Source organism: Oryctolagus cuniculus, chromosome 1 (assembly GCF_051225735.1).
Source record: "Oryctolagus cuniculus isolate XC-2025 breed Fujian yellow rabbit chromosome 1, ASM5122573v1, whole genome shotgun sequence".
NCBI lineage: Eukaryota > Metazoa > Chordata > Mammalia > Lagomorpha > Leporidae > Oryctolagus > Oryctolagus cuniculus.
This window is the reverse complement of record NC_142867.1, coordinates 136917908-136930445: the sequence shown is the minus strand read 5'-3', so window position 1 is coordinate 136930445 and position 12538 is coordinate 136917908. Positions and strand designations below refer to the sequence as shown.

The window sequence follows — 12538 nt, the reverse complement described above, 5'->3', positions numbered from 1 at the left end:
CATATGACGCAGCCGTCACAGTCCTCGGAACTTACCCAAAGGAAATGAAGTCAGCATATGAAAGAGTTGTCTGTACCTGCATGTTTACTGAAGCTCAATTCACAATAGGTATGATATGGAATCAACCCACATATCTGTCAAATGAAGCCTGGATAAAGAAATAATGAGCCGGCGCCGTGGCTCAATAGGCTAATCCTCCACCTTGCGGCGCCGGCACACCGGGTTCTAGTCCCGGTTGGGGCGCCGGATTCTGTCCCGGTTGCCCCTCTTCCAGGCCAGCTCTCTGCTATGGCCAGGGAGTGCAGTGGAGGATGGCCCAGGTGCTTGGGCCCTGCACCCCATGGGAGACCAGGAAAAGCACCTGGCTCCTGGCTCCTGCCAGGATCAGCGCGGTGCGCCGGCTGCAGCGGCGGCCATTGGAGGGTGAACCAGCGGCAAAGGAAGACCTTTCTCTCTCTGTCTCTCTCTCTCACTGTCCACTCTGCCTGTCAAAAAAAAAAAAAAAAGAAATAATGGGATATGTACACTACAGAATACCACATAGTAGTATAAAATAAATGAAAAGTGGAATCTTGTCATTTGCAACAAAATGGACAGAACTGGAAAACATTATATTTTGTGAAATATGCCAGTTCCAGTAAGGTAAATAGCATATGTTCTCTTGGATCTGAGGTAACTATTAGAGTACCTAAAAGGTAATCTATAGAAGTAAAAGTGACATTTGGAGATGTGATGCTTTTGAACAGCCTTGTCTCTTCTGTTGAGGAACAGAGTTTTTTTTTTCCAACACTGTTTGTTAAACTCTTAGTGTAGGGTTAATATGTGTATAATGTTATTGAAAGTAGATTTTTGTAAAAAAAAAAATAAGAATGAGAATAGGAAAGAGAGGAGGAAGAAGGGTGGGAGTGCAGAGGGGTAGGAGGGTAGGGTTAGAAGAATCACTATGTTCCTAAATTTGTATCTATGAAATGCATGAAGTTTATATAATTTAAATGTTTCTATGTAAAAAATAAAAATTCTTAAAAATAATAAAAGTGCAAACCAAAAAGGAACATTCCATAATACAGAGCCACAAATAAGAAAGGAATAGAACCAAACCAACATCATGTACTTCTTAGATATTAAAATTCTCCAGTCCCACGATAACACACGCAATCACATGGATGCTGTGAATGTAGCACACCCACAATGGCTAAGTGGCTGAAGACAAATGCTACAACAACCCTCAAACATCTCCTATCTAGAAGGTTCCCCACTTGTACACATTCACACATGAAACTCCTGCACTATTCAAAGCCAAAGTAAGAACCTCACAGCTCTCAGTATGAACACACAGCAGCCTACATCTTGAAAACTATTAACAGAATCTGCTGTAATTCTTACGTACATGTATGTATATGTATGTACATGTATGTATGTATGTGTGTGTATAAGGATACACAATGTGTAAGAGGCAAATACACTCAGTGACTCTACTCTCCCCAAATTCCTCCACACCAAAACTAACCCCCTAAATTCACACCAGCACAACAGGAGCACATCCACTCATAATATACACAGGTCTGACTCACAAAGCAGGAAAGTGCACAACACCCGCTCCTTGAATGGATGCACATGCACCACAGCCCATGAGATCCTCAGACACAATCAGCCCTACTGGCCACTGCTCACACACACACAATACTCACAAACTCAACCCATACTGACCAAAACACACATAAACAATCACTAAGCATTAATATTTCCCCCAAATAATTCAGTAACAAGGATGCATGCACAAGATAATTCATGTGAACTGTTTCATATCACTTTCCGCATCCTCTTATACACATGAAACAAACACAGTGCCCTGACACCACACACATGCACCATACACACACCATCAACAAACACTGAATTTTGGAGATGTCCAATCAGTAAATTGATTAAGGGCTATTAATTTTCTGGTATCTGCAGGCAGAAGTGGAGGGCTGCAAATGCAGATGAGATAGTTTCAAAAGATACTGCCTAAAAACCTAAGAGAATATAGAAGTGTAAATTATCTAGTTCGTTCCTTCATAAAAAACTGCTTCCTCTGCTGTTGTTTCATCCCCTACAGGATATTCATCAGGGTGGCAACTACCAATTCAATACTCTAGATCAACAGAAAACTGGAAATTTCAATAGGCAAAAAATATATCAGTCGTCTGAGGAACAGAGACTTCAGCCTGGCTTTGCTGGAAGGCCCTTCTACCCCAGTCCAACTCACAGGGCAGGGACATGCAGCACCCCACACCCACTCCTGGGGTCTGCATCCTCCAGCAGCCAGCATCACCCTGTCCTCCCAATGATGGCCAAGTGAGTATGAAGTCACCTGGCTGCTGGTGTGACCAAAAACCAGTGCAGGGTGAGAGGAGGCTGTGCTGAGTCACATGGGGTTAGGAACTGGGGACATTCCTGCCACACTCTCAACTAGGTGTAGACCTTGGGGACAGTTCTGTCCAACAGGTGCCTGCCCTCCTTCACCCTGTGTGGAAAGTCAGAAACACTTTCTCCCAGACTTGCTCGTTCGTGCATCAATACATGCTTTGTGCAGACACTGTGATGGGTGTTCTGGAGGACTCTCAGATGACTACCTAGATCTGCTCCCTCACTGCAGATCTGCACCCTGTACCAGAAAGATTTTAAGTACTCAGTTTGCACTGAGGCAGTTTAATGATGAGTTCTTAGGAGAAACAGCAGGGGGCCCATGATGCTCACCTCTCCTAATACAAAAAAGTGCTATATCCCTGCTTGTGGGGGAGGAGCTGAGAAAAATGACATCTGCACTAGGGGAATGAGAATGCCATCTGGTAGAACTAGGAGTCAGAATGCCTAAAATTTGGACAGGTTCTTGCCACATTCACTGCTCCAAGTACTTTAGACAGATGGACTGCGATCATCACAACCTGTGGATGTCAGACTATTATCCTGTTCTATAGGACACACGGATTCAGAGGTTTGCTCAGCTCACCAAGGTCACATGGCTGACACTGGGGCCTTCAGGTTTTCACCCCACAATCCAGCCCAGGAGCCAGTATCTTCACCTAGGACAGGTTGCTCCTGGAAGAACATTCCTGGGATCCAATGCAGTGGAGATCATTCATACAGCATGTGACGCCTCTGCTGCCTCCACTGGGGAGAAGCTACTCAACAGTCAGGAGCCACCCAGGGGAATGACCCAACAAGCCAGGCCTTGTCCAGCACAGCTGTCGCCATCTCAGCCTTCTCCGCACAGGCAGGACACCCCAGCACCCACTGACAGTTCCCAAACGGGGACAGGCCTGATCCCTGGGCTTCCTCCAGGGCATCGGCCACCACAGCTGATTATTATTTCTGGAGTATTCAACTGAAAAGTCCAGGCTTCCTTACACATTCCACTTCTCATATGGGGTCCTCATGAATTACTGCTCCAAGGACAGGTGGGTCTTGCACTGTGGGAAGGATGTGGACCACTGAGCCCATGCTGACATCCCCCAGTGCTCCCTTTGACTTGAGGCACAGGAGGACAGTTAGGGAAGGAAGGAAGAAAGGAAAGTGTCCTGTGTCCATGCCCTGATTCTGTGACCTCTCCACACTGGGACAAAGTTGGTCTACTTCTCCATCCTGATCCTGGTGAGGAGCACACTCAGAATCAGGAGCCAGGCACAAAATCTAAAGCAGGCTCCTGGGAAGTCAGAGACACCGTAGCCTCAGCTGGCACTCACCTGAACAACTGGACTGAAGAAAGTTAATGAGCTCCTGCCACCCAGTGATACACACTTCAAACTGAGTTGAGCTTTCCAAGGTGCAGACATCCTGAGCCTTCAGAAAAGGAAGAGTATTTCTGGAAAACACGACCCACTGACACACAGAAGCAACTCCATACCTTCAGCACTAGGGACACAGGGGAGGCTCTTCTGAGCTTAGGAGACTCTCAGGTTTCTGTGGAGACAGGTGGCTAAGAAATGGTGACTCAGTTGAGTTGCCTGATGCCTAACAGTATGCACCACCTGGGGTGGGGACAGATGTTAGCAGGTCAGTCTCAAGACCTAGCCCCTGGGGAAAGGTGTCCTTGTGCCCCATCTGTGCTCCCTAGAGAAGCAAGCAGAGCCTGAGGCTGCCTAGCTCACTGCCAGGGTGTCCGTGTTAGAGTCAAAGGATGGGCCCATCCCACCTCCTATCTAGAAAATCTCACAAATCTAGGACGGCTGCCCACTATGTGGACAACTCCTGGGTAACTTCTGCCCTGCATGGCCTCAGTCCATTAGATACCCCATCTGGGAACAGATTCCTGGAACACAAACATGCTAACAGATTGCCCTACTGCCAATGGCACATTCTTGAACTCGTCCACATAAGGAAGTGATAAAAATCCACATGGATTTGAATCTTTGACCCTTAAAGATGAACCAACCCACATAGGAGCAACGCAGTGACTCAGAATGAGAAGGATCCATGGTCACACACAAGTGCACACAGCCTTGGATGCAGCTTTGATGATTAGCTTGGTCTCTAAGGCACACACCCACTGTCACCCAAATATTCTTACTGCACACATATCTCGGGTCATACATGTTGTAAGCAAGCATGCAGGGTTAGGCAAGAGGGGCAACAGGAGCAGGGGTAGAAATTATGGACCTGCTCCCCAACAACAATTTGTTTTCCAAAGGACGCCCAAGGAAGGCATATCTTGCATCACTGTGCTCAGAGACAGCCTGCCCACCACCAACAGTCCAAGTGGCAACAGAGCAGTAGGAGTGGGGTCTATACATACAGAGTAGTAAGATGCACACACTCACATAGGCAGGGCCCTCCTATTCCCCATTGCTACATGCTGGAGGGGCCTTTGGAGCACAAAAAGATCTCCTCTTCCCCAGGGACCCCTTGGAGACCGAGCAGCCTTCTGAGACCTCTGAGCAACTCTGTGTTCCTCTAGATTAGGATCAAGAACCAAGCCGTTCAAGAATCCTCTGACCCTGTCATTCCCTGTTCAGCACGTGTGCATCATTTCATCCAAGTTTAACAATCTCACCAGCAAACAGATAAAAATAGCAAATTTCGTGTATTAGCACTGATAAAAATTCCAATGTCTTGCTTTTTCTATTACACTGCTTTGTGGTGTCATGGCTGGCACTTTATCCTTCTTTGTGCATTTCTAATGGCTTCTAGATTTGCCAGTTTTCTGTGCCTACTGAGTAACACACACTTTCCTCCACCCTGCATCCTGGAGCACCACAGCTGGTCTCTGGCAAACATCCTCTGTTGGGATCATCCTCACCTCAGTGGGATGTGCAGATTTGTAAGCTTTCCTAGTAACAACTTCCCAGAAAGAACAGAAACAATGTCTAGGTCTTCTGAAAGTCCCATAAGGTGGGGGTGGTCATGGGGGAGAACAGATTCAAAGAGGATTTCTTTAAACCTGTAAGGGTTACAAGAAAGAGGACAAACTCTAGTCTCCAGCAGCAATCCCTCAGGCTGAAACCTAGGTTCCTGAAGTTACTAATCCATCAGAGAGACCCACCCAGCATGACTGGCACTGTATGCACATCCTCCCAGCATCTCTGAGCATCAGATCAGACATCAACCTGGGCTGGGCATCTGTGTTTCCCATCTGACAGGTTCCTAATGGGGTCTGACATATCTGCACATACCATATATCACCTCTGGGCTGTATAACTGGAAGGCACAAGAGGAAAGCCTAAAGAATTCCAGTCATGAATAATGGGGATTTGTTGAAACTAGAATGCCCACCTTCTGACAGTAGTGGAAACATGAGCTGGGCTAGCAAAGTGCTTGGGGGAAGCCCAATAAGCATGCTAATCAAACAAATCACTAGTCCTAGAGCATGGGTGGGAGATCAGTGGCAAGGACAACCCCAATGGGGGAATCACAAAATACCAAAAGGACATAAAGAGATTAGAGCATTGGGGAATGTGTTTCTAAATGTCATATAAAAGCAAGCAGGGCCCTCCTAAGATGGAGAAAACTAAAGCGATACACCATATAGCAAGAGAAAACCACTCTTCTTCTAAGAATGACCACATGCGGGTTTCAGACAGCAGGATAACGCCAGTACTCAATCCATGCCCCAAACTGGGTCCCTGTGAATTGCCAAACAGCCTTGCTGCAGACACCACACAATAGCTTTCTTCATTGTGTGAAGAGATGGCCCAAACCTGAGTGCAGCACTAGCTGAGCACACCTGAACCCCTCTTGAGTGTGCACTTTTACATTTCCTGGGAAGAACAATGCTTCTCTGCTGACCTTTTGTGTCATCTTGAATCTGCCTTTCATTGGAGACAAACACCTGGACCCAGCTACCCCACAAACTTATCTGTAAATACCAATCTACCCTCACCTACCAAGGAGATGCTCTACCCACATGAACCAGGAAACTGGGTCTACAAAACTTGACACATTGGACTCCCACGTGATCAGCAAAATTACAAGTGGACAGGACTCCATGTGGTCTGCTAATGATCCATTCTTCTCTTAAATATGAAGGTTAGGGGGCAGCGCTCTGCATATCAGGTAAAGCCACTGCCTGCAGTGCCAGCATCCCATATGGGCACTGGTTTGAGTCCTCGCTGCTCCATTCCAATCCAGCTCTCTGCTATGGCCTGGGAAATCAGTGGAAGATGGCCCAAGTCCTTGAGCCCCTGCACCCACATGGGAGAGCTGAAGGAGCTCCTGGCTTTGGACAGGCGCGGGTCCGGCCGTTGTGACCAATTGGGGAGTGAACCAGCGGATGGAAGACCGCGGTCTCTCTGCCTCTCCTCTCTCTGTGTAACTCTGACTTACAAGTAAATAAATAAATCTTTAAAAAATATGAAGGTTATTGCTCAGGTTCACCATACCCAAGTGAAGAACCTGCTGAGCCTACCCTTACCAATCAACAGATATCCTCATGACTCTGTTATAGCTAAGCTCTTACACATTCATAGGCACACTTCCAAATGCCTCCTCATGTTACTAAGAGTCTATGAACTGCTCCTGCTGACTTAATCGTGTTGCATTGAAGTGTGTCCCTCAACAGGAGGATGCTCCCATCCCATGCATCTGGAGAGAGTAACAAAAAATGGCCTTTCTCTCCTACTCCTCAAGAATGAGTGCGAGGTCTCAGGTTTTGTAACCAGAGAGCAGGATTTCTTCAAGAGGGGGACACAGGAACAGAAGCAGAGACTCTGAAGGAGTTCATCCCTCACTGGCTGTTTTTCAGAGCACTCTGAGGAAGGTTCATCTTGCAACACTGTACTCACAGGGGGCCAGAACTCCACTAAGGAGGAAAGCTGCAAGTCAGGTTCTGGAATATACAATGTGCTAGGGTGTATGCTGCTGAAACAGGAAGTGCCTCCAGCTCCTCATGTTGTACATGCTGGATGTTTATTGCAAGGCAGCCACTGTTTCCTTGTCACATACACACACACACACACCAATAAAGCTATCCTTTGATAAGCTGGTGTCAGCTGGCAACAAACTAAAAGTATACTTTGTGTCCAAATGCACCTCTCTGTGTGTGTCTGTGTGTGCACCCATGTCATGCAGTCTGTGTTTAATAACATTCCTCCTGGGGATATAACACAGTCTTGATTGGTGACGTCTACTTGATTTAAATATCCCAGTATACTAACTACAAGCTAGCAACCTAATGCCAGTGAACACAGAGGTGGCAACAGACAGGAAGGAAGCTTCTCTGACCCACCTCAAGCACACCTACATTCCATCGTAGAAATCTGTGTCTCTCCCAGCTGTATCACTGGAGGTGTGCTGGCCACCTTCATACTGTCAGCTCCCATACCTCTTTCCTGAGGGATCTGAGCTCAAATCCCTCTGAGCTCAAGCTGCCTGAACAGGAAAGGATGAAAGGATCACACAACTAACTCTTCATTCTTATTCCCCTGCTGCTCTCCACCAGTGATGGGAAGGGGTATGTATATAACTTTGGTAGCTTTCTCATTCTGTGATGGGGATAACTCGGAGGCCCATCTCCTGCACTGGCTACCAGAGTTTCCCAGCTGGAATCAACCCAAATTATTAAAAGAGGAAATTTGCTGCTCACTCACACATTTGGGATTCTTTTGCATTCCCTGCCTCATTTCCCCATTCCTCTACTGTTCTTTTGCCGCCAAAATAAGCTTACATTCATTTTTTTGTCTCTAGGTCAGTTCCTAGAGGAATGCAAACTAAGCCCACAAAGAAAGAGCATGGACAGTTCTATTGCAAGACTGGTGGACCAAGCTGGAGCCAGAAACTCAATTCAGTACCCATCCACGGGTGGTAGGAACCAACTTCTTGAATCGCCACTCTTGTCTCTCAGAGTATGCATTTACAGGAAACTGGAATCAGAAGCCACAGGCACGCGCATCTACTTGATAAAGCTAACTATAGTACTTTCTAAGTGGTCCTTGAAACACATAATTTTGCTCTAATAAAACGATCTTTTGTGTGCTTGAAACAAAAAACACCCTCAATAAAGACAATATCAAACACGTTCCCTGAATTCCTACAGGCACCGGAACACCCACTTTCAGATACAACACACTTTCAGATACAACCACCCCACAATTCTCACACGGCCAAATAAACAAGAAAATCAACATGCTCTAATGCACACACTGACCCCCAAACCGTGCACACGCCCTTATCGGTGTGCAGTGAGTGGCACTGACCTAACAGGTGAGTAGCACAGAAGTCACAAACCATACAATGTACAACCTCCTTTATTGTTAATTTCATGCACACAAGGTGTAGGCAAGGCATCCGTGATTTGACACCGGACTGGGAACTACAGTTACTATTCAACTGAGGCAGGCTGTTCACATCACTGACACCTCTCCGTACTGAACCTGAGTGCTCCACTTCTCCTCAGCTGCACCACGTACACAGGTCACACAGGACGCACCTGAGGACGGCACGCACTGGCAGCAGCCCGCGCTACCTGCTGGACTGCATCAGGGTCTTCCGTCCCGAGGAAGCGTCCCCAGCCTCAGCCTTGCTCAGAGTGCTAGCGACACCGGCGGGACACACTCAGGGTCCTCTGCGGTATTAAAGGCCCCTCACGTCAGGTTCAGGCACCGTCAGAACACGGGGAGCGCCCAGCCAGGACCGGCACCAAATTCTGCGGTATAGCCGCTCGCTCGCTCTGCAGCCAGCTGGCCACTCGGGCCGCTGGGCCGCACAGACCAAGGGTGAGCCCACCGCACAGCGGGAACGATCACAAAGTGCAATAACCGCTCGGCAAGACTGGGGCTGGGGGGTCCATTACCTTCTAAGTAACGGACTCTCGGGACGCCGCCATGGCCGCGATTCCGTGGGCATGCGCTCTCCTCGCGCCTGCGCATCACCTGGGTTGGACGCCCGCAACGGATGCTGGGAGACGTTGGAGGGCAACTGGAGCACGCCGGGAACCCGGCGCGCCCAGAGAGGGCGTGCGCATGCGTGCGGAGCGCGCGCCAGAGGTAGGCGTGCAGGGAGACAGTATGAGATCTAGAAAGATTTTTGAGGTTTTTCCGCGACGAGACGAGTCCTGGAATCTTTGTGGCCGTCCCTCCATTAACCTAGCGCGTCTGAAACGACCCCTGATGGTTTGGAAGAGGGCAGACGTCCACGCAGGCACGCGCACCCCAGGGAAGGGCTCTTCCTAGGGCTGCACCCTAGAGCGAGTCCCCTGCATTGGGGTCAGCGCTTGCAGCCTCTCCGGACTGCAGGTCTCTGAGGCTTGTCCGCGCCTCCCACAAACGCTGCCTCCTCTCTTCCCAGGCCTCCTGGGTTCCATGGAAGAGCAGTCTGGCCAAGAATATTGGACCTGGAAGCACTGAGGGACTCCGGTTCCTAGCTCCATTCTTAGAGTTTGTCCTCTGGTATTTACTGCACTTGGGGAATTTATAGAATACAGGGAATTTTAAATAAACAGCGATTCGCAAATGCTTTCGTTGAAAATTTCTTACCATCCTAAGACGTGACAATCTGAACCACATAAAGTAAAAAATACCATGTAGTATAGGCGTAATTTTACAACAAAGAAACACTCATTCCTTAAGTTCCTGAGTACAAAACGTGGCCTCATCAACCCTGCAATATGAAGTTATTGTTTGAACCCCATGTAAGGGTGCCCACGATAAAAATACAAGTCTTTGAGAAGGCTCTTAAGCTTGTTTATTTTTTAAGTCACAGCCCTAGGGTTTTTGTTTGTTTGTTTTGCCAGTCACCCTTACCTTGCTTGAATTGCTCCCACATTATCTTCTGAACATGGGTAGACCTCTTTCCACTGCTTGCATGGAGAATAAAAACATTGTTGAGTGTAAATGGGTGGTCATGCTACAGAGGACTGAGGCTGCTAGCCCCTGGGTTATTCTCCAGGTGACTTCAATTCCAGGGCTAGGCCAAGCGGGAGCTAGGTGCATGGAACTTCAGTTCTTTTCAGGTCGCACCTGGATTCGTGAACCCAACAACTTGAGGCATCATCTGTGGTCTCCCAGGGTGCACATCGGCAGAAGGCTGGAAGGCCCAATTACTCCAGTACAGGAAGGGACATCTTAACTGCTAGACTCAACACCATCTGGAGTACCTGCAATATTTATGAGCTAAAGACCCACTTTTTTCTAAATACCTATCCTACAAACCAAAGAAAGTAACCACAAGTAACACAAATTCATTCAGTCCTTGATGGACAGAGGCGTTCCAACAGAGGGCATCAGAAGTCAGACTTTCCTTGGAAATGCCTTTTCAGCAGTGGACAGGACTTGGGGATGCAGACTGCTTCCCTCAGGATGAAGTGCACACACTGCAACTATCTCTGATCCGCTGGTACCTCGTTTTCAGACACTTGGTCCCCTCTTCTCCCTGAGCAAGCCTGTGCTGATCACATCTTGTGTTCTGAAATTTGATGAGAAAGTGCCTCCCTGAATGTAGCTAGGAGCCTACCTTCCTCCACAGGTGGGAAGCAGGGTGGCCTAGGAACCAAGAGTAGGTATATCGATATGGAACGGAAGTTAAGGAGGAACCAAGTACAGTCGGTGTGCGGAATCAGAGACTACTTTAACACTGCCTGAGGAGCTCACATCAGCTGTTTTGCCACAGTTCAACTTCAAGAGAACTTGAGATTCTGCCCCACTGCAAGAGCCTCAGAATGTCTCCCCACCCCCACCCAGGCTGCTCTCCCGCCACCCCTCCCCCACCAGAGAAGCCTGAGCCCCACATTCCATTCCTGTTACCTTTAAACTTGCCCCAGCTGCTGCAGTTGGACCCTGAGCGGCCAGCTCACTGCTGGGTCCTGAACTTGCTTCTCTCATTGAGGAGGCTGTGCTGAGTGTCCAAGCCTGCGGGGAGAGCTTCAGGAGGAGGTAAGTCTGTAGGGGTGGGCTGTTTAACCAGATTCCCTGCTACTACTCGGATACTTGGGAACTCACATGTGACACGTCCCCTGGGGACAAAAAACTGGACTGAAGTAGAAGAGACAGCCCTGGATGTCCACAAGGACATCCTACCTGGGGAGGCTGTGGAAGCCTACATTGAATGGACACTGCTGACTGGGGAGACTACTGACCACGTACAGGTGGATAAAGAGGCCCCACGGGAAGTGTACTGATGAGTAGAAGATACGGGAGCAAATGGATTCATTCTCTGTAAACTAGGAGAGGGACACAGGTCACTTCAGTCTGAGGGGTGTAGTGTGAGGATGGGCGGGGCTGAGCCTACAATTTCAGTCACAGGGAGCCTGCCCTTGAAAGGGCTCAGAGGGTTTAGACAGGGGTATCCTAGGTATTAGGATGATGTGATGAAATGGACTTAGCCATGAAAATGATGAGTTGGGCTCCTTCCCTTTTACCCACTCTTCCTTGAGTGAGGCTGGAAATTACCTCAACCTCCACCGCCCAGATCCTCCAGCTCTCTGCTTCCTGCCCAGTAGTGGTTTCTCTCACTCCAGGAAAGTTGTTTTTTCTGGATTCTGCAAGGACAGGAATGGCAATTAACATCAGGCAACAGAGGGCTTGGGTTTCCCCTAAGTGGTGTGCATTGTTCCTCTTGTAGTGGAAACACAAGTCTTTCACCCAAGTCATCCTACATCTCATGGTGGCCCCTGCCCAGGACTTTCCATAAAGATGATGGCAGTGCACGGACTCCACGTCTGTACTTCACAGACAAGTTCAGCTGGGCAGAGTGGCTGGATTTCCACAGGAAGTTTCAGTGAATGCTGTTTTCCACCTTTATTTGCATAAAGCTTATTTATTTGAGTAGCAGAGTGACACAGGAGGGGAGATAGTGAGGGCTTGACAAGCAATGGAAGAAGGAGAGAGGGAGGATAGAGAGGGAGAGAGGCAAAGGGAGAGACGGAGAGGGAGAGAGAGAGAAATAAAGGGAGGGAGAGGGGGAGGAAGGGAGAGAGATATCGACATCTTCTATCCACTGTTACTCTCCAGTGTCTGAAATAATCAGAGCTGGGCAAGGTCAAACCAGGAACCCAGAACACTGCCAGAGTCTCCAACAAAGGACAGGAATTCATGTGCTATGTCTTCATTTTCTGCCTCCCTTCTCACAT

The 12538-nt window shown here is 48.3% G+C and overlaps 1 protein-coding gene across 4 annotated transcripts in view; it reads right to left on the bottom strand.

The window, feature by feature from the left end:
• LOC149128653 (uncharacterized) overlaps positions 1-12538 on the bottom strand; it is a 133971-nt gene that overhangs the window by 89091 nt on the left and 32342 nt on the right. The window contains exons 2-4 of one of the 4 annotated variants that reach the window (XM_089315715.1): positions 11859-11947; positions 11214-11330; positions 10215-10270 (exon numbers count right to left, since the gene is read on the bottom strand). In XM_089315715.1, coding sequence (XP_089171841.1) covers positions 10215-10270; positions 11214-11330; positions 11859-11947 — 262 coding nt within the window. Of the gene's footprint in view, positions 1-9265; positions 10129-10214; positions 10271-11213; positions 11331-11858; positions 11948-12538 lie in introns of those variants that run through there. The other 3 variants (XM_089315716.1, XR_016222786.1, XR_016222785.1) reach the window with 3 other exon arrangements.